Source organism: Hyla sarda, chromosome 6 (assembly GCF_029499605.1).
Source record: "Hyla sarda isolate aHylSar1 chromosome 6, aHylSar1.hap1, whole genome shotgun sequence".
In the NCBI taxonomy this organism is placed as follows: domain Eukaryota; kingdom Metazoa; phylum Chordata; class Amphibia; order Anura; family Hylidae; genus Hyla; species Hyla sarda.
The window spans coordinates 126,891,933-126,919,266 of record NC_079194.1 but is presented as its reverse complement, the minus strand read 5'-3'; the positions used below and the strand labels follow the sequence as shown (position 1 = coordinate 126,919,266).

The 27,334-nt window shown below is 46.5% G+C and overlaps 1 protein-coding gene across 2 annotated transcripts in view; it reads left to right on the top strand.

The window, feature by feature from the left end:
* The window catches only part of IFT122 (intraflagellar transport 122), a 103,739-nt gene that overhangs the window by 2,733 nt on the left and 73,672 nt on the right, over positions 1 to 27,334 (top strand). For both annotated transcript variants that reach the window (XM_056524956.1, XM_056524955.1), the window contains exons 2-12: positions 1,870 to 1,936; positions 3,988 to 4,072; positions 16,606 to 16,684; positions 17,751 to 17,827; positions 22,394 to 22,460; positions 22,621 to 22,767; positions 23,920 to 23,995; positions 24,282 to 24,473; positions 24,556 to 24,694; positions 25,682 to 25,884; positions 26,517 to 26,654. In XM_056524956.1, coding sequence (XP_056380931.1) covers positions 1,870 to 1,936; positions 3,988 to 4,072; positions 16,606 to 16,684; positions 17,751 to 17,827; positions 22,394 to 22,460; positions 22,621 to 22,767; positions 23,920 to 23,995; positions 24,282 to 24,473; positions 24,556 to 24,694; positions 25,682 to 25,884; positions 26,517 to 26,654 — 1,270 coding nt within the window. The remainder of the gene's footprint in view (positions 1 to 1,869; positions 1,937 to 3,987; positions 4,073 to 16,605; positions 16,685 to 17,750; positions 17,828 to 22,393; positions 22,461 to 22,620; positions 22,768 to 23,919; positions 23,996 to 24,281; positions 24,474 to 24,555; positions 24,695 to 25,681; positions 25,885 to 26,516; positions 26,655 to 27,334) is intronic.

The window sequence follows — 27,334 nt, the reverse complement described above, 5'->3', positions numbered from 1 at the left end:
CTTTACCCTTCCAATACTTTTTAGCAGCTGTATGCTACGGAGGAAATTCCTTTCTTTTTGAATTTCTTTTTTGTCTTGTCCACAGTGCTCTCTGCTGACACCTCTGTACATGTCAGGAACTGTCCAGAGCAGCATATGTTTGTAATGGGGATTTTCTCCTGATACAGGCATCAGGTGTCAGCAGAGAGCACTGTGGACAAGACAAAAAAGAAATTCAAAAAGAAAAAGAGTTTCCTCTGTGAGCTGCTAAAAAGGTTAAAGATTTTTTTTAATAGAAGTCATTTACAAATCTTGTGTTATGCATCCCACAAATGGTATTCAGTCATTATGTGGTCAGTTTCTTTCTGAAAAACTTTTTTCATGTCTGTATTCTTTGAATTTTATTTGCCATGGTGCTTAGCCGAAGGGATAATGCACTTTCGGAACATATGGGGTTAATCCCAGGTTAGTGTTTCACTCACCTGTTCCATTTATTTTGCCTGATATATTCCCTACGCCTCGGCTTCCCACCATGCATCTGATGAAATGTCACATGACCTGAAACGCATCATGCTAGGCGCTTTCTCCAAGGATTTTATCCATGTCTGCTATTGAAGTTTTTCCATGTCAATGCTTTTAAAGTGACAAAATAAAGGTGAAGTTTCTTACTCACTGGCATAACCCCCTTTTTTTCTAACTAAACTTGGAGGACTTTCTTGCCGTCCGGTGAACTGGTGAACTGACTATCCTTTGCTGTGCTCATTTACAAATCTGTTTAACTTTCTGGCACCAGTTGATTTAAACCTTTTTCCCACCGGGTGTACCCCTTTAACCCCTTAAGGATGCAGCCCTTTTTTTCACCTTAAGGACTGAGCCCTTTTTTCGCAATTCTGACCACCGTTGCTTTGCACATTAATAACTCTAAAACGCTTTTACAGAATATTCTGAGATTGTTTTTTCGTGACATATTCTACTTTATTTTGGTGGTAAATTTTCGTCGTTACATTTTTGAAAATTTTGCATTTTTCTAACTTTGAAGCTCTCTGCTTGTAAGGAAAATGGATATTCCAAATAAATTTTATTTTTATTCACAAATACAATATGTCCACTTTATGTTGGCATCATAAAATGGACATATTTTTACTTTTTGAAAAAATTAGAGGGCTTCAAAGTAGAGCAGCAATTTTCAAAAATGTCATGAAAATTGCAAAATCTGAAGGGACAGATGTTACAGAACTACAACTCCCAGCATGCCTGGGCAGTCTAGGCTTGCTGAGAGTTGTAGTTTGGCAACATCTGGAGGGCAACCGTTTGGGCACCACTGTAACAGTAGTCTCCAAACTGTGACCCTCCAGATGTTGCAAAACTACAACTCCCAGCATGCCCAGTTGCAGTTCTGCCTTCCTAGTGGTTGCCACAGTAAAGATCGCTTTACTTTCACTTTCATTGCTTGTATCTAGAGATGAGCGAACTTACAGTAAATTCGATTCGTCACGAACTTCTCGGCTCGGCAGTTGATGACTTTTCCTGCATAAATTAGTTCAGCTTTCCGGTGCTCCGGTGGGCTGGAAAAGGTGGATACAGTCCTAGGAGACCCTTTCCTAGAACTGTATCCACCTTTTCCAGCCCACCGAAGCACCTGAAAGCTGAACTAGTTTACGCAGGAAAAGTCATCAACTGCCGAGCCAAGAAGTTCGTGACGAATCGAATTTACTGTAAGTTCGCTCATCTCTAATTGTATCCTTATTCTCATGTTTTGAGGGGCCTACATTCAGCTGTCAAAGATGTTAGTCATCTATCCACACAGGGTAGTAAAAGTGCATAGGAAGCATGAAAAAGTTAATATCTTAAATGTAAGTTTACTAAATTTCATTTCCTCTTATTTTCCAGCATTTATGACCTTGCTTTTAAACCCGATGGAACTCAGCTTATTGTGGCTGCAGGGAACAAAGTGCTGGTAAGTAAAACCTTAAAATTACATTAGATTTTTACATTAAAATGTCACTGTCAATAACCAAAACTTTTGTCATGTACTAGAGATATATCAAAGGTTTTGATCGTTCAGGATGTGAGTGCGCAGACCTCAGCTGATCAGTAGAAGAAGCAAGAAGAAACGCGTGTTAAAGCGCTTCACCATGCTGCGATCTTTGCCCAGCTTCAGTAGATGGGCTCTATTATAAGTCCATGGAGCCTGTATAGTGACCTGGATAGAGATTGCTGCGAGCTGAGAAGTGAAGCTTTCAAGCGTGCACACCTCCCTGCTCGTTCTAATGATCGCTGGAGGTCTGGCTACTCAAATGTTTTGGCATATCTTTAGGATACTTTAATACATATATGAAAAGGTCATTCTTTAGGCATATTGAGGATCCTCAACTCAGTCTATGGGCAGCAGTTTTTCCTGAGATTTAGCTGCTTTTATGCTATGACCATTCTCAAAGGACTGATTTGATATCAGCTGAGCTTATCCACAGTTAAGCAAGCAGAGCTGCAGTGTTAAGCATTATAGTGGGATAGAGCAGCAACCTGAGTATCTGCTGAGGCAGCAGGTGGATATTAGTTTACCCCAATAGACAGTGCTGTTTAGCTGAAGGTACTGTTCATATGTGTCCTATTGAAGAAGAGCTGCAGTGTGAAATATCAGACATGAACAACCCAGGTTTGTAATAGTAATGTTCCTGTTCACTGACAACAAACAGAGATATTAAAATTGTGGGGACTAAAAACACAGTTTATTAGAAAGTTGCAGAACTATTCAGCATACAGTGCTTACATTTTATATATACATAAAATTAGAAAGTCCCCTTATTCCCTTCTGTGGCAATTTTTCATATTTTTTTAGCCATAGCCAGAAGTGGATCCAGCAGATAGAAGTCTCTTCTTGTGAATGTGAATATTTCACATTCCTTTTAATTCCACTTCTGGCTTTGGCTCAAAAACTGAATAAAAAACTTCAACAAAAAGCTTTTAAAATATAACACCTTTCAGAATGTGCCCCCCGGGAGATCAGTTTTAATACCAGTGCTGACACCCATGGCATGTAAAAAAAAGAAAAGAAAATGGCAGCAGCACACTTGGTCAACAAAATGGAGGCTCTTAGCGCACTTTTTGATCAAAACGTGTCCCCCATCCACCACGCGGAGGTGGCCTCTTATCGGATGGGTCCCTAAACACTCACCTACCTCAGGCTGGGTGACATGTTGGATCCACTAACGATCCAAACCACCTCCTGTGAAAATAGGGGAGGGGATGTACGGCTACAGAGGGAGCCACTCCCCCCAAATTTGCACAGCAAAGAAAAAAAGAACTGAAAATGTAGCCACCCATGGCAGACAGCTAATCCGGCCAGTTCTTTCTACTGCAGTGGCTTCTGTAGGGTAAATGTAGTATTACATAGAGGTCCTTCAGATGAATGCCCGTCCATAGTTTCCATACAAGAACAGCGTAACTCAAGGGAGACGCTTGTACAGAGGTGCACTGATGTTTTAATGGTGTGTGTATATGCACCAAATATATTAAATGGTGCAGGGCATGTGATAGGTATGGTCCTAGTACACATTGTTTAGAAATTTTACTTCAGAACATCACTTAGTATAATTCCTTCCCTGCAACTTTATTCACCAGTGCGACCATCTTTGTTAACCAGGTCAGGGCTGGTGTATGGTTGGGGTTTATTTGAAGGTTATGCAACAAATCTGCAACTTTTTGAGAAAAGCCGCACTTCACAAATCTCTTACCAATGCAAAAGTGTGTACCAAAGTAATTTTAGTCTAAATCACTTTTTTTTTAAATTACATACTTTTTTCGCAAGTGTGACAAATTTACACCAAAAAGCAGTGTAAAAAGCTTGATAAATGTCCCCCATAGTGGTTTACCTGTTCTGACATATAGAGGGAATCTGGAAAATAGGTGACCTTATGACCTAATAAGTCAAAGGTACTGGGGCTGTTCTTTATATCTACAATGTGATACAGTATTAATTGGGTTTCTTCTTTTAAATTTTTTTTTCAGGTTTATGACACATCAGATGGGACATTGCTGCAGCCTTTGAAAGGACACAAGGACATGGTCTACTGTGTGGCATATGCTAAAGATGGTAAATCTACAGATCACATCTTGTAATTCATTCTGCTTAATTAGTGGCAGTGTCTTCTGCCTGATTCTGAGTTAGGTATTTCTCCCACTCCGGGCACTGCTTTGGTACGTCCCATGATCTCTGTCGTCCCCCCCCGTCCCCCCCGTCCCCCCCCAATGGAGCTGACCGAGAAAAGTAGATTTTCTCTATTGGCTCCATTGGGGGACACAGACTATGGGTGTATGCTGCTGTCTCTAAGAGGTTCGACACTATGGCAACAAGAAAAGTCGGCTCCTCCCAGCAGGGTATACCTGCCCACAAGCACCTGAGGTAATCAGTTTTTGCTTAGTGTCTAAGGAGGTAGACACGGTCTGGAGTTCTCTCCAGACCAGGTCTCATATTTTTTATTTTCCTAGTTAGGGAATGTTAGCTTTTTTATTCCTTTTTCTTTCCTGTTTTCAGGTGGGGACTCAGGAACATAGTGTTCACTGTTTCCCCATTGTGAGAGGTGGCAGGCATCTTGGATGTACTGTTAACCCCCTCTCGCCAACGGTCAGCGTCTGGGGTTTACCTCATGGGTCCGGGTCCCCCTTCTTTCCCTGCTTGTCTCGCTTTTCAAGCCTAGCATTATGCAGGTGACAAAATGCTGACTGAAGACTTCATAACTGAAGACTTCATTAGGTAAGTTCTTCTGACTAAAGGTGAGTATAATTCCCCACTTTTCTTTCAGGTCCTAGGATTCTTCATCCTCTGGAGACCCCCTTCTTCAGCCCACTCCTCTATATTGTTATGTCCTGAATTGTGGGAACCCTTTCAGGCAATGGGGGCTTAAAATCAGTGGTGTAGGACTGTGCAAGTCTTTCCTTTTCTTCGGCGTCCGACACTACTTGGGTAGTTACTTTTATTTCGGCAGCGGAACACTGCCGACTCCTGCGCTCTCAGTGAGCACGGCACCTATCTCCGGCCATGTCGCTCACTGCGCCATAACACAGCCCTGCTCTCCTGTGCTCTCCTATCGGCAGCAGTTAATTTCATTTCGGCAGCGGAGCACTGCCGACTCCTCCTGCACTTTCAGTGACTGCGGCCCCTATCTCCGGCCATATCGCTCACTGCGCCGTAATACAGCCCTGCTCTCCTGTCGGCAGTGGCGTGCTGCCGGCGGTGCTTTTTATTTATGGGAGCGAGGACGCCATTAGAGCCCGGCCATTTTTCTTTCTCTGGCCCCGGGTCCTTGTTGGGCTTTAGCCCCGCCCACTCACAGCTGCGGGAATCCTTCTCTCTCCCCTTCTCTGTATGCGGCCAGTCCCTTCTCTGCCAATCAGCGTGCAGAGGGTTTCTGAGGGCCAATGAGTGGCGCCCTTTGGCTAGGCCGGTCTCTCTCTCTTCTCATTGGCTATGCTTCTTCTCCCTCGCTCTCTCCCCTCAGCCGTGCAGCACTCCTCACAGCCGCTACCTTATTGGGGACACATACACTGAGTGAGCAGTTTCTTTAAAAAATAAATAAGGGGGCGTGGCTTGGCGCTTGCCGGAGATGGCTGCTTGATCAGAGAGCTCCGAGCACTGCAAGCAACTAAAGCGACTTACTGCCCGTTTTAAGGAAGATAATTGCGCCAAACCCACCTATTTCATCCCACGATGGCATCTAGACCTAGAAGGAGAGGAAAAGCGAACCCCAGACTCCGCAAACTCACAGACTTTTACCTCGCGGCTGACCCGGGGGATTTCCAAGATGGCGCGGCCCCGCGCTACCCTCCGGGACTCAATGGGCTCCCGGAGACATAAAGTAGCGCTACCCTCCTCCCGAGATGACAACCGGAGGAGCGTGTCTGCACCCCCGAGCCCATTACCTGATGTTCGGGAGGATGGAGGCTCACCTCTCAGCTCCGGAGGACGCGGCCGTGGACTACACGGTACGGGGCTGCCGGCCTCTGCGCCTGCTTCACCACTCTCGGGAAGCCCTGCTAAGCAGAGACAGCGACTACATTCAGAGGACGAACAGCAAGGGGTGGAGGTGAGTGGAACTGATACTTTCATTGCTGACTGTCTGGCGAGCCATCCCTCCTCTAATGCCCCGGTTACTGAAGTGACTTTAAAGAACATGCTTATGGCTCTCCACCAGTCTATACATGTGGACGTTGCGACCATGCTGTCTCCGGTAAAAAGGGACCTAGTGGAGGTGCAATCCAGGGTTAATCATATCGAGAACAAAATGGGAGAGTTAGTGTCCTCGCATAATGAGCTGCTGGATGCACACTATGAGGTGGAAGACGAGATACAGCTAATGAGAGCAAAGATGGCGGACCTAGAAGACAGGTCCCGCCGGAACAATATTAAATTCCGGGGTGTACCTGAAAGTATACCACCTTCAGCATTGAAGAAGTTCTTGCAGGACTTTATCAAAACGGTCCTTCCTCATAGCACTGAGATTGATATGGTGATTGATAGAGCTCATAGGGTCCCGAGACCCAAACACCTCGCGGAGGATGTACCAAGAGATGTACTGGCCCGGATCCACTACTTCCATATTAAGGAAGAGCTTATGGCGGCTACAAGGAAGCCTTTGGAGTTATCTGGAGACTTTAGCAAGATTTTATTGTTCACTGATTTGTCTGCAGCAACCCTTCAGCAACGGCGCAACTTAGCGCCCATTACTGCAGTGCTCCGGGATCATAAAATTTTGTATCGCTGGGGGTTTCCGGTTCGCCTCCTGATACAGAGGGATAACAGCATGCACGTGGTGCGCAACGTGGAGGAAGGTGCCAACCTTCTACAGCAGTGGAATTTACCGCAGCCGAGAGATCCGCTCACCACCAAGAAACCTCCTTCTAGAATTGCTGAGGAATGGAAAAGAGTTGGGACTGCAACCTGAGGGCCTTTTGTTTAGTCGCAGTGCTGGCCTTTGGTCATAGGGCTGTTCTGGCTCAAGTGAACTATGCTCCCTGTCCAAGACGGTCTTATCTGTTTTTCTCAACAGGTTTTCCCGGTTTTTCCTTTTTTTTCTTTTGATGGCACATACCTGCCGTGGTTTTTTGTTATTTTTTGTTCTGTTCTAGGTGGACTGCTTCATTCCAGCGTGGACCCTGAGATGTGTCTTTCTGTATGGTATTCCTTATGCTCTTCGTATCTAGCGTTAATGGGTATTTACTATGGTGATTTGTTTTTCATCCATTAATGTTAACGGGCTTAATAGCCCACAAAAGAGAAATTATCTGTGGAATGAAGCCAAGCAGTTAAAGAGTGATGTATTGTGTGCGCAGGAGACGCATTTACTTAAGAAAGATGCGCATAGATTGTGTAATAGGTTTTATCCTCACATATTTCAGGCACATGCTAACAGTAAAACTAGAGGGGTGATGATTGCTATTAAACATACTGTTGCATTTCAGCTTAAAGAGGTAGTAACGGACTCGCAAGGTAGATATGTTATAGTAATAGGTTATTTCAATAATGTTCTCTACACATTGGCCTCAGTGTATGCCCCTAACAGGGGTCAGGAGAGGTTTCTACGCAAAGTACTATCTAGAATTGACAGACTTCGCCAAGGTAGAGTTATTCTCTGCGGAGACATTAATGCAGTGGTGGACAGGGAATGGGACTGCACTGGGGGGTCACATCTTAGGCCCTCTAATATAAAAGACATATTATTGTCCTCAGACCTGCATGATGTGTGGAGGGCGCACCATTCCTCGGAAAAGGATTTTACTTTTCACTCAGCGGCCCATAACAGCTATGCTAGACTCGACATGTTTCTGGTGGACAGGAGTGTGTTGCTTGACGCTATGTCATCGTCCATAGACTTAATTAAGTGGTCTGATCATGCTGCTATTGTTCTGACCCTGAAAGAGAGTGATAGGCTCCCGCTAACATATTTGTGGAGGGCTAATCAATATATAATAAAGCATCCGGCTTTCTCTAAAATAGTAGGCAGGGACCTGGAGGAGTACTTCCGGGTTCATGATAACTCGCAGACTAACATGTTCTCTGTGTGGAATGCCCACAAAGCATTTATTCGTGGGACTTTCATCAAGCTAGGTGCCCAACTTAAGAAGACCCGAAGGGTAGAAATTAATAATTTGTTGGATGACATACATAGATGTGAGGTCCTTAATAAAACGTCCCCGTCTGAATTGCTGGCAAGTAGCCTTAAAGATCTGAGGCGCACTCTTAGAGAGCGATTATTTGTAGACTATGAAAGGAAAGCCAGGAAAATGAAAGCGACCTTTTATGCCTGCTCTGACAGGGCTGGGAAACTATTAGCGTCCCGCATCAAAGCTAAACAGCTTAAATCCACTATTCCATTCCTATGGGATGGGGATAAAAAAGGGAAATTGGTAGACCCTAAAGCAATAGCAAATAGGTTTCAAAAATTCTATGCGTCTTTGTATAACTTGGCCTCGGATGGATCCACACCTCAGCCTTCTGACGATACCATTAATGCGTTTTTAACATCTGTTAACCTGCCAAAGCTTACGTCCACCCAAATTAATAGTCTAAATGAGCCCATCAGTTTGATGGAACTTGATAATGTGATACGTTCCCTCTCATCTGGTAAATCACCTGGACCAGATGGGCTTACCAACGAATACTTTAAGAAATTTGCCCATATTCTGCGTGCTCCTATGTTATCCTTTTTTAGATTAGCGATTATGTCCGGGTCCTTTCCAGAAGAAAACCAGAGGGCTCTTATTGTGACTCTTCCCAAAGCTGGGAAGGAACCGGACATCCCCCAAAACTTTAGGCCCATATCCTTGCTAAACTGTGATGCCAAAATATATGCCAAATTATTAGCAAAACGATTGGCTGTTATATTGCCTAGTCTAATCAACCAGGACCAAACAGGGTTTGTTGTAGGACGCCAGTCGTCTGATAATTCCCGGAGGGTACTTAATCTAATACATTATGCTAATCACTATAACTTGCCGGCTGTCATGGTAGCATTAGACGCCGAAAAGGCGTTCGATCGCCTTCACTGGGAATATGCGTTCGCAGTCCTGGGTAAACTGGGGTTTCAGGGCGATATAGTTAAGGCCATTAGAGCACTTTATTCACACCCTTCTGCCCAAGTCTTCACTAATGGGACCCTGTCTGACCCTTTTCGCCTGTCCAACGGGACCCGACAGGGGTGCCCACTGTCCCCCTTACTTTTTATAATCTCTTTAGAACCGTTGGCACAGGCGATGAGGGAGGCAGATACCATAACGGGCATCAAGGTGGGACATGTAGACCATATAGTCTCATTATATGCGGACGATATTATCTTGTCCCTGTCCAACCCTGCGGTGTCCCTTCCGGCCGCGCTGTCACTATTACATAAATTTGGTCTTACCTCTTATTATAAGCTGAATGAACTTAAATCCCAAGTCCTCCCTCTAAATTTACCCCCTCAGTTGTTAAATGATTTAAAGCTCCGTTATCCACTGGACTGGCAACAACATCATATCAAATATTTAGGAATCTCCCTAACCTCTCATGCACGCTCCCTATACTTAACTAACTATGTCCCGTATTTCAAAGTCCTGGAGAGTGACTTACAATCCATTGGCAAAGCAGAAATCTCATGGCTAGGTAGAATAGCTGCATTTAAAATGTCGGTTCTCCCTAAGTTGCTATATCTATTCCGCACTCTACCCATCAAGCCTCCTCTATCCTTTTTCACCACGGTGCGCACTCTAATATCGTCTTTCATATGGGCCAATAAAAAGCCACGAACTCCGTATTGCGTGGCGACTAAACACAGGAAGATGGGAGGTTTGGGGATCCCTGACATACGCAGATACCATACAGCTACGATAATCTCCCTATTGAGACCAAGTTGGGAAAGGAGAACTGATGTTCACTGGGTTCAAATTGAGTGCTTTTTGGCGTCTATACATGACCCCCGAAGTATAATATTTTTCCACGCCTGGCGAGTTCCCACCTCGCCCAGGACATCTTTGTTTACATCTGCAGCTCAACAATGTTACGCCTACGCACAACAGAATAGGACTGACACGTCATTTACTGGGAATAAAATGGCCCCATTCTCTATACTTTCCTTGGTGGTGGAAGATCTTGATGTGAGGAAATGGGTGGACAGGGGTGTTCTTCGAGTGTCAGATCTATATGAGAACGACCAGTTGTTGCAATATTCAGATCTACAAGCTAAATTTGGCCTCCCTACTCAACTAATATTCCCATATCTACGTATTAAAAGCTTTTTAGTTGAAGCAGGCCGCATTGTTCCGCCAATGAGCATTAGTTTAGTGGAATATTTCTCTAAACAACTTAAAGGGCTCAAACCCTTGTATGATGATTTGTCCTCTAATGACCCACTGGAGAAGACACAGTATATGAGGGCATGGGATTTGGAGTTGAACCTGGAACTGCCTATTGAGAAGTGGAATGGGGCGTTTAAACTGGTCCAAAAGTCTTTAAAAGCTGTCTCCCATCTAGAAGCTGTAGTCAAAACGCACCTTAGGTGGTACTACACCCCTGCTAGACTCCATGTTATGTACCCCTTGAGCTCAGATAGGTGTTGGAGGGAGTGTTCTCAGAGAGGCACTCTACTGCATGTGTTATGGGCGTGCCCGAAACTGGCCCAATACTGGAAAGAGATAGGGAGTTTGTTGAGTGACGTACTAGGGGACCCTATCCAACTTACCCCTCAGACAGCCTTATTACTAATTGACATGCAAGACTTCCCTCCCTCTGCGAGAGTCCTTTTCTGTAAAATTCTGGTTCTGGCAAAGATCTTAATCACTCGTAACTGGAGAAACACAGCCCCCCCCCAGGGTGGAAGAACTTGTGACTTTGATTAAGCATATCTGCTCATTGGAGGAGGTCTGGGCGACAGGACAGGGTAATTTTCCTGCCCATAGGGTGACATGGGATGCGTGGACTGTCTTTACATCTAGGGGTGGGCCAGCGTAAACCATCACGGCTCTACCAGGGGGATTGTTGGTCTCTTCATCTCTCCCCCCCCCCCTCCTCCCCTTATCGGGGTAGGGGAATATACTGACTGGCAGATAGAGGAGTGCTGACTGTCCGGGGGATTTCGATAGAGGGAGTAGGGGATTAAATGGGGACACTCAATGCTTCACTGCTATATAGTACTTAGAGTTTGGGAAGACCAGAATGGTATTCGACTGTAGCCACAGAATCAAGCCACATCTATACTATGAAGGGTTTACAGACAGGCTTTTTCACTACTTGTCTGACATATTTGAACACCACCTTTATTGTTACTAGTTCTGTTGTGTTTCTTTTATTGGCTTACTTGATCAGGTGTTTCGAGGAGCAGCCACTCCCTCCGTGGTTGGGCAGACGTGCAAACCGAGTGTCTGCTGACATCGTAGCGGGAGGTAGTGGTGGGAAGCAGCCTTCCTGACTTTTTGGTCACTGGCTTTTCTTTAACCTGTATTAAGCTGTGTATTTTATATTTAATGTATTTAATGTAGTGCATTATGTTACGCAATGCTCCTTATTGTTATGTACAAAATCCAATAAAAACCTTTGAAACGTAAAAAATAAATAAATGTAAAAAAATTAAATAAATATATAGAATGGAGGTGTCCGGCCTGGTCACCTATTGTTCTTGCAGGGGTTAGCAACTCTACCATACTTGGTTCTGCTAAACCCACTTGCTCCGCCTGCACCACTGCTTCCCCTGCTATTTCTACCAATCTCCCAGTCTATATCGACTTGGCTCAGGTCTCCCGTTCTGTGGTGACAGCCTTGGAGAGGTCCGCCCTACGCCGGCCCTCCAGAGGGACCCTCTCTCCCCCTATACTAACCGCTCTCGCAAGCATCATCAAGGTGTTTCATCTGGCTCACCTCGTTCCCTTTTACCTGGAGAACTTGTGGATGGAGTTTCCGATTGGATACATCTGACATGGTGCACACATTGGTTTCGGCCATAAGAGACACCTTCCATCTAATGCACCCAGGAATTTCGGACGTGGCTCCAGAAATTTCCTTTCACAGGGGACAGCACAGATATGCCTGATGTGGTGTACTCATTGGTTTCGGCCATGAGAGACACCTTCCAGCAAAAGGACCCAGGAACTTCGGACGCGGTCCAGAGGTTTCCTCTCATCAGGATCTTCGGACGCAGCTCCAGAAGTTTCCTTTCATAATGGATCGCATGGATAATCCTGTTGTGGTGTACTCATTGGTTTCGTCCGAAAGAGACACCTTCCAACTGAAGGACCCAGGAACTTCGGACGTGGTCCAGAAGTTTCCTCTCATCGTGCCCGACCTCTTCCAGGGCTGCCTCACCTCGTCCCCATTCAACTGGAGGACTTGTGGTTGAGGTTTCTGATTCGGCCTCCGACTCAAGGAACGCACGGATGCCTGATGTGGTGTACTCATTGGTTTCGGCCAGAAGACACACCTTCCATCTAATTGACCCAGGAACTTCGGATGTCGCTCCAGAAGTCTCCTTGCTTTGTGCCCGACTGGCACCAAGGCTTTCAGCTCTCAAGCTGAATTTTACGCCCTGCTGGTATCTGCCTCGAGGCACCCTGACAAGAAGGTTCGAGCACGGTATCCCTTCGCCATGGACCTCATTGCTCGGTGGACCTCCTCTCCAACTGTGGATCTATCGGTCTCCCGCCTCTCTAAGGCGCCTACCCGACTGTTTGCTGATGCGGCTGCCTTTAAGGATCCAGCGGACATGAAGGTCAAGACTTTGGCAAACTTTGCCTTTGAGACAGCAGGTTCTTCCTGCTTTTGCTTCAGCCTGGGTGTCAAAGGCCCTTTCAGTATGGTCTCCCAACTCCACCAGGGTAGTCTTCAAGATCCCTCTAGAGGATTTGTTTAATCTAGCTCCGCAGCTGGAGATTTTCTGTGTTCTGCTTCATGCGCAGACACTGTGCTGCCTTTGCCATAAGCTACTTGGTAGCCACCATCCCTCCTTATGGCTTAAAGCCTGGAATGCGGACGCCGCCTTCAAGAAATGAGGCGACGGGCGGAGTAAAGTTCTTTATTACCTCTGATAAGGCTCACAGAACCGCTTTCTGTCATAAGTCCTCCTTCTTGTTCTGCGGACCTTTGGTACCATCAAGGGGTACCAACAAGGGTCCAGCCAGGTGCTTTCACGGAAAGAGGGCTCCCTCCTTCCGGACCTGCCCTGGAGGTCGGCTATCTTTTGCGGCCCCATCAGGCACCCGTAGGCCTTCCTCGGTCAGAAGGGTCGCCCCCACCCGCCGACCTTTCTCGGGGGGTTGGTCGCATCTTACTCTTCCGGGACGCCCGGACTACAAGCACTCAGGACTCCTAGGTCAGGGATGTGGTAGTCAACGGATACAGGATCGAATTTGCTTCCCTTTCTTGGGATTGCCTTTTTCTTTCCTGGACCCTCCGGTTCCCCTTTCTAGCGGAAGCAGTTCCGGGCACGCCCCAGCTCCTTTTTTTATCCAGGGAGTAATTGTCCCGGTTCCTTCAGGGGAACGTTTTCGAGGTTTATTCCAACCTCTTTGTGGTCTCCAAGAAAGGCGTTTCTGCTCGCCCACTCTTGGTTCTTGAGTATCTCAGCCAGCATCTTCTGCCTTCCATCCCGAATGGTGTCTCTCCACTCGGTGCTGGCATCCATGGTTCACCGGGAGTTTTCTTCCTCGGTGGACATCAAGGATGCCTGCCTCCACATCTCATTGTTTCCCGGTCATCCGCGGTAGCTCCGCTTTTGCAGCAGACAGTCATCTCCTATTGTGGCTCTCCATTTCGGTCTGACCACTTCTCTGCGGACCTTTCACAAAGTCCTGGCGCCTGTGATAGCCCCCTTTATGGACAGCAGTTGTTTCCGTGATTCCTTACTTGGTCGACCTCCTGATCAGAGCTCCAGCAAGGCCCAGATCCTTGAGTCTTAGTCTCAACCTCCAGACCTTTGTCTCACTTCGGTTGGGTGTTCAATAAGGACAAGTCCACCTGCTCTCCTGGGGCTCTAGTTCAACATGGCCTCTACCCGCTCTTGTTTCCGCCGACCAGTCGGCTGACTCTCTTACCAAGAGTCCGATGATTTTGGCATCCTGCTCAGGTTTACATTCGCTTTTGCATGGATGTCCTGGATCGGTTAGTAGCGGCCATGGAGGCCATGCCATTTGCCCAGTTTAATCACCGACCCCTTCAACTGGTGATTCTCTTCTGGTGGGACAGGTCTCCATTGTCTCTCGACTGCTAGATCGTTCTCGGGGCCTTTGTCCTAGGGCAATTCTTTCTTGGCCCGCTTCTTGGGAAATTCCCTTCGGGGCGGAACTCAGGTTCCGGCATCTCAGCGTTTATCATTTCGGATGTTTTTGGGATGTGGTCTTTCTCAGACTGGCCTCAGCCGTCCAAGGCAAGTGGTCCCTTCATCCGGAGGGGTTTGCAGTGACCTGCAACCTCTGGGGCGCTCCAGGCGTGGACCTCTGCACGTTCCGCCACAACCATACCGTTTCCTTCTGTTGGTCGGGCTTTGCCCTTCCTTATCTGTTCCCTCCCCTTCCCCTCCTTTTGGGGTCCTAGGCATCTCACAGCAGAGCGCGTTCCCGCCATTCTCTGGGCCCAGATTGGCCCCGGCGGGCGTGGTACGTCATCATGGTCAGGCTCCTAAACTACTTACCGCTGCGCCTTCCCTATTGTCCAGACCTCTGGTATCAGGTCTCCTGGGCCACCTCTATTTACCGTCTCTGCTTTTGACGGCGTGGCGGTTGAGACAGCGGTTCGGAGGAACCGCGGTTTCTCTTCCCAAGTAGTTCCCACCATGCTGAGGGCTCACAAGCCTTCCCCTGCAAAGATTTACCGCCATACCTGACGGTCTTATTTCTGTTGGTGTGACACTCATCCTTTTTTCTTCGGTCGTGGTTGGCTGTAGCTTCCTTAGGGGTCAAAGGTTTGGCCGTTTCCATTCTTTTCCAACGTTCTCTGGCGTTCAATTACCATGTCCGAACCTAGTTCAGGGAGTGGCACAAGCTGCCCCTCCTTATCAGTCTCCTTTTTTCCCTTGGAACTTGCACTGGGCCTTGGATGCCCTGCAAGGCCCCCCTTTTGAACCTCTCAGGGACATTTCCCTTCGCCTCCTTCCCCGGAAGGTGGCGTTCCTTATTGCTCTTCCCTCTGTTAGGGAGGTGTCAGAGCTGGCAGCTCTCTCCTGCAATTCTCCTTTCCTGGTTGTATACCAGGACATGTTGTCTTGTTTTTCCGTCCATGTCCGTCCTTTGTACCTGATATGGCTTTGACCTTTTCACCTCAATGAGGTCATCGTCCTTCCGTCCTTTTTTCCGGTCCTTTCTCATCTCTGGAAGCGTTTGTTCCACAACCTGTTGTGGTCGTTGGACAAGACAACCATTTTGGGAGCTTACCGCTGCAAGGGGAAGATCCACCCTTTAGGGTTTTGCTCATTCCATCCGTTTTTCGGGGCATCCTGGGCTTCCGCTACGTGGCTTCGGCCTTGCAGTTCTGTGAGGCGTCCACGTGGTCGTCTTTGCACACTTTCTGAAAGTGCTACCAGATTCATGCCCTCGCATCAGCTGATGCTATTCTGGGCCGTAAGACGTTGCAGGCAGTGATGGTCCAACCGTCCACCTGTCTGATTCCTTACCCACCCAAGGGACGGCTTTGGTACGTCCCATAGTCTGTGTCCCCCAATGGAGCCGATAGAGAAAAGGAGATTTTTATGCTTACCGTAAAATCTCTTTCTCGAAGGATCCATTGGGGGACACAGCTCCCACCCTGTTCTGGCGTTTCTATTTGAGTCATCTGTCCGAGGGTGTGTTCAGTTACCTTTTCTTCTGGTTGCTTGGACAGGCTGTGTTTTTTTAAATTTTTTTTTTTTTCTTTTTCTGGACCTGTCGGTCTTCTCCTATTGCTCTGGGACTAAACTGATTACCTCAGGTGCCTGTGGGCGGGTATACCCTGCTGGGAGGAGCCGACTTTTCTTGTTGCCATAGTGTCGAACCTCCTAGAGACAGCAGCATACACCCATAGTCTGTGTCCCCCAATGGATCCTTTGAGAAAGAGATTTTACGGTAAGCATAAAAATCTCCTTTTTTTTATGCTTGCCGTAAAATCTCTTCCTCGTAGGATACATTGGGGGACACAGCACCCTCCCATTGTGTTTGTTGCTATGGTTTGGTTTTCTGTCCAAGGGGTTGTTTTCAGATCCTTTTTCGTCTTAGTTCCCTCAGACACCTGTTTGTTTCTTTCTCTGTTGGTCCTCTCCTACTGCTTTGGGACTAAACTGATTAGCTTAGGGTCAGTAGGTGGGGTATATCCTGCCAAGAGGGGCCGACTTTCTTTTTGTATGCCTAGTGGCAGCAAGATATACCCACAGTCTCTGTGCCCCCAATATATCCTTAGAGAAAGAGATTTTATGGTAAGCATAACAAATCTATTTATTAGTAAGTTGCTTTATTATACTTTTTGACACCATACACAGGTTGTTCTTTTGCTGGACAACCTACTTTATTTCTACACTTTACTGTACAGTGCTATAAAAGTTATGTGCAAATATAGGATTGTTGTTTTTTCTTTGAACCATGCACCGTATTAACACTACTAACTTCTTATATCTGGTGGCTTTCTGTCCTCTATGATTCCAGGAAAAAGATTTGCCTCTGGATCTGCTGATAAAAGTGTCATCATATGGACATCCAAACTAGAAGGAATTTTGAAGTATACGTAAGTTCATTTATTTATATAGCTATGCTCTCTATAGTTAATCCCTTTCCACATTGTCTATTAACAAAGGGGTGGGAGACCCATGCCTTGGGATCAGATAGAACCAGTGCACAGAATGGGGCAGATTTATCAAAACCTGTGCAGAGGAAAAGTTGACCAGTTGCCATAGCAAGCAATCAGATTCATTTTTGAAAAGGTCTGTGAGAAATGAAAGAAACTATCTGATTGGCTGCTATGTGTAACTGGTCAACTTTTCCCCTGCACAGGTTTTGATAAATACCCCCCCAATGTATTTTACCCTGGTTGAATTCCTTTGTACATACACTGCACAGATGTTCATTGCAACCCTGTGCTTGGTACCAGTATAGGACCTGGATGTACTAGTATGTGTATGTCTGTGCCTGTGTAAACAGGGAATTACAGGTCTTTCTAGTGCTTTGTGACCTCATTAGGGTATGTTCACACTGAGGAATTGGAGAGGAATTTCCACGAGTAATTCTGCTGGCTTTTTCCTCTCCAATTCATTCAGCAGTGAAAATCCCCATAGAGCTGTGCAGAATTTCTGCCCCTCAGTTCACACTGAGGAATTTCCTCAAGCAGAATTCTGACGAAGTCTGTTCCGCTTGAAGAAAAAAACATGTTCTTTCTTTCAGGCGGAATCAGCGGCTTACTCCCATAGAGATCAATGTTAATTTTTTTTTTATTAAGTCAGAATCATTTCCATGCGTGGAATTCGCGTGGAATTTCAGCATGAAAAGAAAAGAGGATAATATATATATTATACTCTTCACCTCCTCCGCTTGAAATTTTCATTTCCGCGCCAAATCTCTGTGAGTTCTTATGGAAAAGTAACAATATTTTGAGGCAGAAAATTTCTGCTTGATTTCCGCCCCAATTCCGCTTATTCTGCTGATTGGTGGCAGTCCCCAAAGTTGAATCCCCTTCAGATAAATATGGTAGGCAATAAATATTAAAATCCCAGAACCTCCCAATATTTTAGTTTAAATTAAGTTTTGTTGGAGTGAATATTTGTAGAAATGTAGTTCTATTTATTTGCTATCTTTAGGCACAATGATTCCATCCAGTGTGTATCTTACAACCCAGTCACCCATCAGCTGGCATCCTGCTCCTCCAGTGATTTTGGTGAGTTCCCCGTCTGTTTTTAGCTAACTTATTGTAAGATACATATATTTATTTTACATTAGTGAAGCTTCTCTATTCAGGATTTTGGCTACAATGAGGCACCACACATTCATCCATAATAAATTAAAATCTCTGGTTCTGAACAGAGTTGTGCATTTAGAATTGTATTCTGCTCTCATTAAGCAGATTACATTATCTTGGGTACATCAACAGTGAAAGGAAGAGCCACTTGGCCCTCCTTGTAATACATCTGATTTGTAAGGTTTACTGCTGAAATATACATAATGATACGGTATAAAAATATTATAATTTCTCGGTCGCTCTTCAGTGGGGGACACAGAGACAATGGGTATATGCTCTTGCCACTAGAGGCACTGGAAAAAAAGTTGGCTCCTCCCTGGCAGGATATACCCGCCACTGGAAGTGAGGTAATCAGTTTTAACTAGTGTCAGTAGGAGCTCCCCAGACCTGGTCTCTTTTTTTCTTTTTTCTTTTTTCTTTTTTTTTTATTATTTTCTAGTAAGGGCTGTTCAGTTAGCTTTTTTCCCCTCCCTTTTGTTTCTCATTTTCAGGTGGGGGTTCAGGAGCATGGCGCTACCTGTTCCTTCATATGCGACAAAGGGGCACAGACATAGAGTATGTACTGTTAACCCCTTCCCGCCAACGGCCAGCGCCTAGAGGTTTTACCCGGTCTCAGGATCCCCCACTGCCCCTGCTCGCCACACTATCTTAGCCTGTTATGATGCAGTATGGCTATAAGCTGGTTGAAGCCGTCTGGGTGAGTATATGAAGACCGTGGGTTAGTAAATCATCCTCCCTACCCCCCCCCCCCTCCCCCTCCAGCACTGACTAGCATTGCTTTCCTGGAGGGTGGGCCCTTTTCCCAGGGTGTCTCACAGGACACCCGCAGTTCCTCTCTTCTCCTGTGCTGACGGGCAAGGATCGGCGCAATTTTGCCCCTCTCCTTCCCCCATAGCGCGTCTAGGCTTGGGCTCGGGATATTCGCGGGGCATCCTGCGTCCGTGGTGGCGGGCCGTTACGCGGTCCCTGGAGATTCCGGGTTATATTCTATGCCATGTTTACTGTGCCCACGACCGGTCCTAGTCCCTCCCTATTGGGGCACGGCTCCGATTCGGTGCCCTTACAGGGCTTTTACCTTCCTGGCCTAGGGCCTTTTCGGGGTTCTTTCTCCAACGGTCATCCATCAGGGGAGGGTTCTTTGCGCGGGCATACACTACGATTCCCTCCTCGACAGGTCACTGATCTCATATCTGCCGCATCCAGTGCGCGGTGTCCAAAGAAGTGCCCTGACGTATCCTATGGACCCTAAACAAGGCGACGGGGATACAATCCATGGCTCCTCAGCCTCCCCCGATCTCCCAGGGTGGTGGGGATTCTATCCATGGCTTCTAGGCCTCCCTGTCCTCCCAGCTGCGACCAAGGGAGCACAATGATCGGTGATATGACTGTTGTTCCTTTCTCGCCAGCACCTGGAGGTATACTTGTTAAGCCAGACTGTTGTCTGCACGGTTTCTGATGCAGTTGGTCTCCCATCCCTGGCCTGCCGCGGGCATGGCTGGTCTGTGTGGTTTACTACTACGTCGGGTCATCTACCATACACTTCCCACACCTTGGCGAAAGTTCAGGTATCCCACTGCCGAGGTGTAGTTCTGAGCGGGGGACCCCATGTTTCTCCATGGGCCTTTCACAATGCACAACGTAGTGGTTCGCAGGGTTCCTTAGTTTCCCAGGTCCCTCTCCACAGGCCTGCTGCTATCACGGATAAGGGCTGGTAAGCAACTTTCATTGTGTGGTTTTTAAGTACTGGACCGGTGTGTCCACGGTCCTTATTCCAATTAGCCAGACTGTCTGCATGGCTTTTTCATCCACCAGGTCACCTTCTCCATTCCCCTTTCAGTGTGAAGTTCAGAAGAAGTGGCTCTGTGGATTAATTGGACATTTCTACCGGTAAGTCAGACTGTGTCTGCATATTTCCTGCACCTCATTCGTCCTTCATCTCTTTAGTCTGCGACTGCAGTTCTGATGTGTTGTGCCATTAAGAGATGGGGTGTGGGTGTTTCCTGCAGGTTCTATGGACCTCACAGCAACATTCTCAGGGCATGGTTGTGGCACGCCGTTGAGTGCTGAGACTAGTTTCCATGCTTCCGGACATTTGGATGTCTGTGGTTCTCTTCATGGTGGCAGTCTTGCCACCACAACTGCCAAGACTGCCACCACAAAGGGAACCACAGACATCCAAATGTCCGGTACCCATGTCTTTGTCATTACATATGCTCTGGACACCCTGCTCATGTAGAGCCTTCCTCCCCTCCTTTTTGGTGGGGTGTACCTCAGGTCTTCCTGTGTAATTGATTCCACAGGTCTGTGGCGGTTGAGCCCCTCTGTTCGGGAATGGGGCCTGCTTGGGAGACGGCCTGTTCTGCAGCAGCCCCCCAAAGCCTCCAGGTATCTTCCTGGGTTCCTGTACGGGGTGGCTCAGGCGCCTGCTCTGTTGCCTTATTCATCGGCCAGGATGGCTGCGTGGGCGCACCATCTGCCCCCCCCCCCCTTTTTGTTGCAGGGTCCAAGGTTTCGTCCCATTGAGGTGTTTCATACAACGTTGTAGGTTGCTAGGTGTGCTTCTTACTTGCATTTGTAGTTTTGTCTTTGTATCTCCCAGCTCTAGTGTTCAGGATTCAAATCCCTCTGGGGACACAACATGGCTCCTCCGTGCCTCGGTGTGTTTTCGCAGGATCCTTGGGGGCTACATCCACCCAGTGCTTTGATCCTTTACCATAGGGCGGCATTTCCTTGCTTCTACAGTACATGGCGCTCTTGGGAAATTCCCTTCCACAGGGGATACTGTGATCAGGAAGCTTGGCATGGTCAGTGCCTGAGTTTTGTCTCCACCACCCCTTCTTTTCCCCTACACTGGGGCAACTATTTCACTGAGCACTTTCTTCTGCCAAGATGGTGCCATCTCGCACTTCCCCCTACATGGTGGGGTAGCTTGCTGGGCCTTTGTTTTTTTTACTGGTAGCGATCGGAAGTGCTTTTCGCTAGCTCTGCTTGTGTGCTTACTTCTCACTATTGCAGCCTGGCTCTCCTCCTGTTTCTGGTTGTCTACTCCTGTTCATGCAGCTAGGGCATTTTCCTCTGTAAGAGGGGTTTATAGCTCAGCCACAGCCAGTCTTCCATTGCTCTCATCCTTTCTTGGTGCAATATCCGGTGTTGTGTCAGTGTCGGTGGCGCTACACTGCCACTCCGAACTTTTGGAGTAAACTTGTGCCCAGACCCTGGGAGTCCCAGCTGAGTCCCCTTTTTGCTTTTCCCTCCATTTTCATCTTGACGAGACATTGCTGGGAGTGCTCTGGTTTGCTCTGACCGCTGGGTTCAAGACCAATTAATCCTTGTTTTGGGCTCTCTTCTAGACTGCTGTGGTGTACCTTATTTTCTGGGTTGGTCCTTCTAGTCCTTCAGGCCTTCGTGATGATTGCGGTCCCAGGCACATGTAGTGCCCCTGCCCAGGCTTCTCCACAATTCTATTGTGGGGCGGTCGTTCTGTACCGCTCTTCTTCTTGTCCTGACATAGCAGTATGTTTCCCGGAGCATTTCGCGGTTGTTTTGTTTTTTGCTCCCCCTACAGATGGGGCACCTTCCGGTGTCTCTAGAGTCTCCAGTTCCATGTCGCTGTTCCGGTTTTCGGGGTTAATCCTTACTTTCCTTTTCCTCCTTCGGTGTCCATTTACTCCAGAGTTGAACGGCAAGTCTGTCTACCGGTTGTTCCAGTCGGGCCATATTTCGGCTGCAGCATGGCAGTGTTTCTTCCCGCTGTTCAGCCTGAGTGGCGTCCTCTGAGTCCACTCTTCTCCCTGGGTGCTCACGCTGTGCCCCTTGGACAGTGTTTTTTGGTGCCTACAGCATTTTGGTTCGGATCTTCTGCACTATGCCTCTCCTGAGACAGTTCCCATCTCTCTTTTTCCAGAAGTTTCTGGTCTTAAGTTTCAGTCACCTTGACTGACTTGCCTTCGTCTCTTCCTGGCGTTTTCTCGCCAGGTTCTCTGCTTTCGATTGGCCCTCTGTATGGGGTTCTTTTGTCGTTCCCTTTTCCTTTTTTGTTCCCAACCAGGCTCTTCCTCGGTCTGGTTCTGTGCTTCTTGGAGTTGGTTTCCTACCTCCTTCCAAGTTGGTTCGGCCCATCTGGTCTCTGCATCGCCCCTTCTTGTCTCTCTCTCTGTGGCCTGTTCGTTTAGAGTCTCTTCTAAGGACGGTTACTTCCTTGGCGTCCTAGTCCATCTCCATGGACAGTGTGAACTGTTCTTGAGTGTTTCTCCAGGATTCCTTTCTAGGGTCCTTTCGGACTTGTCTCTTGGTTGGCTTCTCCTACTGCTTTGTGACAAAACTGATTACCTCACTTCCAGTGGGCGGGTATATCCTGCCAGGGAGGAGCCGTTTTTTTTTCCTAGTGGCAAGAGCATATACCCATGGTTTCTGTGTCCCCCAATGAAGGCTACGAGAATGAGATTTTACAGCAAGTACAACAAATCTCCTTTTTTTATTTTTTAGGTCTTTGGTCTCCAGAGCAGAAGTCTGTTTCCAAACATAAAGTGAGCAGTAAGATTACCTGCTGCAGGTAAGGGCTTAGTGTAAAAACCCATTTTACTGGAGATGAATATGCAGCCAGTATTGGTCAGCTATATCACAACAGTCAACTAATCAAGTTCTGTTACTTTAATACCAGTCACCTCAACAGAGTCTTTCTTGTATGCCCTTATTTTTTGCTTTATTACAAGTTGGACAAATGACGGACAGTATCTTGCCCTTGGAATGTTTAACGGAGTTGTAAGCATTAGGAACAAGAATGGTGAAGAAAAAGTGAAAATTGAGCGACCTGGAGGATCTCTGTCACCAATCTGGTCTATCTGCTGGAACCCTTCAAAGTAAGTTCTAGTACAGGAACCTGAATTAAACAAATTTATGATCATAGCCCACGTGTATTGTTAGATTACATTGTATTGAGAGTTTCTTTGTCATGTAAGTTTCTAGTACATTTGTATTCATATTAGGCACACTGCATCTGACGCCCTACATTTGGCATATATACAGGAAAAAAAAATCGATGTACACATTAAATATATCTGTGGGGCTGTATCATCTTATAAAGCCCCAAAACTGTGTCCTTTTGTCCTCTGTCTCCAGCCATGTCTAACCTCTGGGACTCCACACAATATCAAAAGCAGAGCCCCAACATCATTTGGGTATCTCTGGTGCTCCCATAGACTATACATGGAGTGTGTGTCGTCTACCTCTCCATTCAGTGCAGAGAGTCGAATCAGACAGTCCTGAGGATAGGGGGATATTTTATTTTATTTTTTTAAGTCTGAAAGACCTATTTAAGTAGTGTCTGCTGAACTTTCATTTGGCTGACAGCTATCTCTCCGGATTTCCCCATACACACAAACATTTGACGTAGCCGAACTTTTGTAAATTCTCAAAGGAGAAAGAAGGGGTAAACCCCTGCCAGACAACTCTGGTGACTTATTTTTCTGAGAACAAAAGGGTAGGGGCAGTTGAAGGCAAACATGCCAGAACATTCTCTCCCTTGCCATCATCTGTTGGGAAAGAGTCGAGAGGCCCCCATATTTATTAAATTGTTGGCTCTACAGCCCTTTACCATGTGATATTATTATTTAGAGCATACCTTGTTAGAACATTTCGTAAAATATAAGACTAGCAAATCAATCACTATCTCCTATTAAATCTTTTTCCCTCATACATTGGCGTTTGTAAGCATCACTTAGCTGAAGGTAATGTTGAAAATCCATGTCAGGTAGGTGGATTTCCTATTGGGTAGGCATTTTAGGGACTGTTTTTAAAACCTTTTGCAGAGTAAAAGTGGTGCAGTTGACCATAACAACCAATCAGATACATTTTTAAAAAGCTTAAAAAGCATAGAAACAATCTGGTTATTATGGGGAAACTGCACCCCTTTTCCTCTGCACAGGTTTTCATAAATCTTCCTCTTTTTGTCTTCCCCCTTATGTGTTATGTGTGCCTATGAGTGACTGTAAAAATGTTTCTTTTTCCATCAGGGACGAACACAATGACATCTTGGCCGTGGCAGATTGGGGACAGAAGTTGTCCTTTTATCAGCTAAGTGGCAAGCAGGTACTACATGGACATCTGGCCTATTATATTGTTGATCTGAACGTGTATAAAGGTTTCTCGTTATCTTTTTATAAAGGTAATACATTTTATCCATCCAAAGCTAAGAATTGTTTGGTAGTTGAACAGTTTGCATTCTGCCTAAAGGATATCTATGATTAGAGAGTTCATCTGGCACCTCTCATTTCTTATTGATGGAGAGATTAAGTACATTTTCCATACTTGTTTTCATAGCCCATTCCAATAATACTATGTTTTATTAGTAATGCGATGTTCTTATGTGTTGTAGGTTGGGAAGGACAGATCTCTGGGCTGTGATCCCTGCTGTGTAAGCTACTTCTCTAAAGGTGAATATATTGTCCTGAGCGGCTCAGACAGGCAGGTGTCCCTGTTCACAAAGGATGGAGTGCGACTGGGCACAATCGGGGAGCAGAACTCCTGGGTGTGGACATGCAAAGTTAAACCTGATTCAAACTATGTGGTAAGACTGAGTAATGTAATAGCTGAGTGAGATTCTGGGTAGGAATGTGAGAGTTATAAGCCCTACATATGTTATGTTTTAGGTCATTGGGTGTCAGGATGGAACTCTCGCTTTTTACCAGCTTATTTTCAGCACAGTTCATGGACTCTACAAGGACAGATATGCCTTCAGGGACTGTATGACTGATGTTATAGTCCAACATCTTATCACTGAGCAAAAAGGTAAAGAACAGTACATTTATGTAGTCTACATACAGTTTCTCACAGAATTGCCTGTCCACCAGAAATACAGTTTAAATGCTTGTGGCTTCTTTTAGTCAAAAAGCTCTAATCTTGAATAGTCATGTAAACTAGGGATCGACCGATATCATTTTTTTAGGGCCGATACGATAATCGGTGCAGGTTAGGGCCGATAGCCGATAACTTATACCGATATTCCGGTATAAGTTATCAGCTATTTAACCCCCTGCGACACCGCTGCAGATCATAGATTTAAAGCGGGCGCTTTAAATCAATGATCTGCAGTGGCTTTTGCGGGGCCATAGGCCGCCGCCGCTACCCGCTTCTCTCCCCTACCTGCCAGGGTGCTCCGGGCCATCCATCCATCGTTCATGTAGTGTCCGGGGGCGTTCCGGGTGGAGGGTGGTCCGGTCCGGGCTGTCCTTGTTCTCCGGCGGTCATCTTCTCCACTCCGGGCAGGCTCCGGCCTAGTACGCTGCATAGACGTCGCTGCGCAGTGACGCCAGTGCGCAGCGACGCACCTGACGTCACAGCGTAGCGGCGTCTATGCAGCGTACTAGGCCGGAGCCTGCCCGGAGTGGAGAAGAAGACCGTGGGAGAAGGACAGCCCGGACCGGACCACCCTCCACCCGGAACGCCCCCGGACACTACATGAAGGAAGGATTGCCTGGACCACCCCCATTACGGGTAAGTTTAATTTTTTTATTGACTCGGAGGGTGGGCCCGACCGGTATAGCGGTATGGGAAAAAATCCATACCGGTATACCGCCTAGCATGACGGTGGGGGGTGCGACGCGGTGCGGTGGGTCGAGGGGGTGGCGGTTGCGGTGCGGTGGGGGCGGGGCATTATCGGCAAGATAATTGCCGATACCGATAATGCCCAAAATCTTGATTATCGGCCGATAATATCGACCATACCGATAATCGGTCGATCCCTAATGTAAACTCTTAATTTTTTCCCTTCTCCAGTGAGGATTAAGTGTCGTGAGCTGGTGAAGAAGATTGCCATCTATAAGAACAGGCTGGCCATTCAGATGCCTGAGAAGATTTTGATCTACGAGCTGTATTCTGAAGATGCTGCTGACATGCATTACCGGGTTAAAGAAAAAATTATCAAGAAGTTTGAATGTAATCTGCTTGTGGTTTGTTCACAGCATGTTATCCTGTGCCAGGTGAGTGATGCACTAACTGCATAATAGCCCCCAAGTGTCAGTGACATAGCTCTGTATATCATAGTTAACTCTTTACTAGCTAGCTGTTTTGTGCACATGGTGATTTGACGGCCCTAGTGTTTGCATTTTTGACGTAGCACCATGAGGGCGGGGGGACCTTATCTCTTTAGTTCCCTGGAAAACCAGCAAAGACCCTTTGTTATATTGTGAATCCCATTGATGACAGAGACTGTTCTTGGTTTTAAGGATTACATTTGTTTTCGTATGTGTCTTTCTAAGCACTGAGGGGTCCAAACACACTATATAATCTCCAACCAGAGAAATTCTGGGTGGACATTCCTTGTGTAGCAGGTGCCACTGGAAACAGTCGACACTGGCCCTATTAATGGCAATACAGTTCCTGGAGGAATTCTGCCAAAAAAATAAACGTTCATTCTTTTGGTGGAGTCCGGAATTGGAATTTCTGTGGCTAAATTCCACATTGTGCACCGTGCTGCATCGGAATCCCCACTCTGGCAGAAATTCCATAGTGTGCCTAGGCCCTTACTCTACTAATCTTTATCGCGACTGCTGTGATTAGTTTATACTGGAGTTTCTGTGTTGATTTTATAAAAATCTTTCAATCATCTCAGGAGAAGAAATTGCAGTGCTTGTCCTTTAAAGGTGTAAAGGAGCGAGAGTGGATGATGGAATCTTTAATCAGATATATAAAGGTTATTGGAGGCCCATCAGGGAGAGAAGGCTTGTTAGTGGGACTGAAAAATGGACAGGTAATGTATATTTGGTTATTGTTATCCCGTACTTCTGCCGAATTTCACAACCTAATATAAGGACATGTTCATACGGCTAAGAGCTGTGTGGTTTTTGCCCCTGGAAAATGAACTGATTTTGGCAGCAAAAAAACAAAAAACAAAACATGCAGGGTCAGGGCCAGCAACCCTGCTCACAATGGGGTTCAATGAAAAGTAGGGAACCGTGCAGTAAAGAAGTGACATGTCACTCCTTTTATGTTCGGCTACATGCTGAAACTCCCACTGAATCCTTCTTGCTTCCCCGCACTGCCCACAGCTCTGCACATAGTTATGCTTGTGTGCACATACCCTAAGAAATAATGTCAAAAGCCAACTAGTATTTATGGTGTTTAAAATTCACTTAAAAGATATGTATAAAGGACTTGCTTTAAGGAGTTCATATATATATATATCTATCTATCTATCTATCTATATGTGTGTGAAAGCCTGCTTGTGGTTCTAAGATGACCACACACAACATACTCGCACGTTTTCCTCTCTGGCCTCACCATTGCCTCTGTTCACTTTTGTGCCCTCTCTGCTCCCTTGATGATGTCCCTGGGGTATCCTGTAGTCACTGTCCCCAGCAGTAGTCATCTTGAGACCGCTCAGATCAATGATTCTGGTGGATCATTGAGTTTGAAATATCATCAGGATAT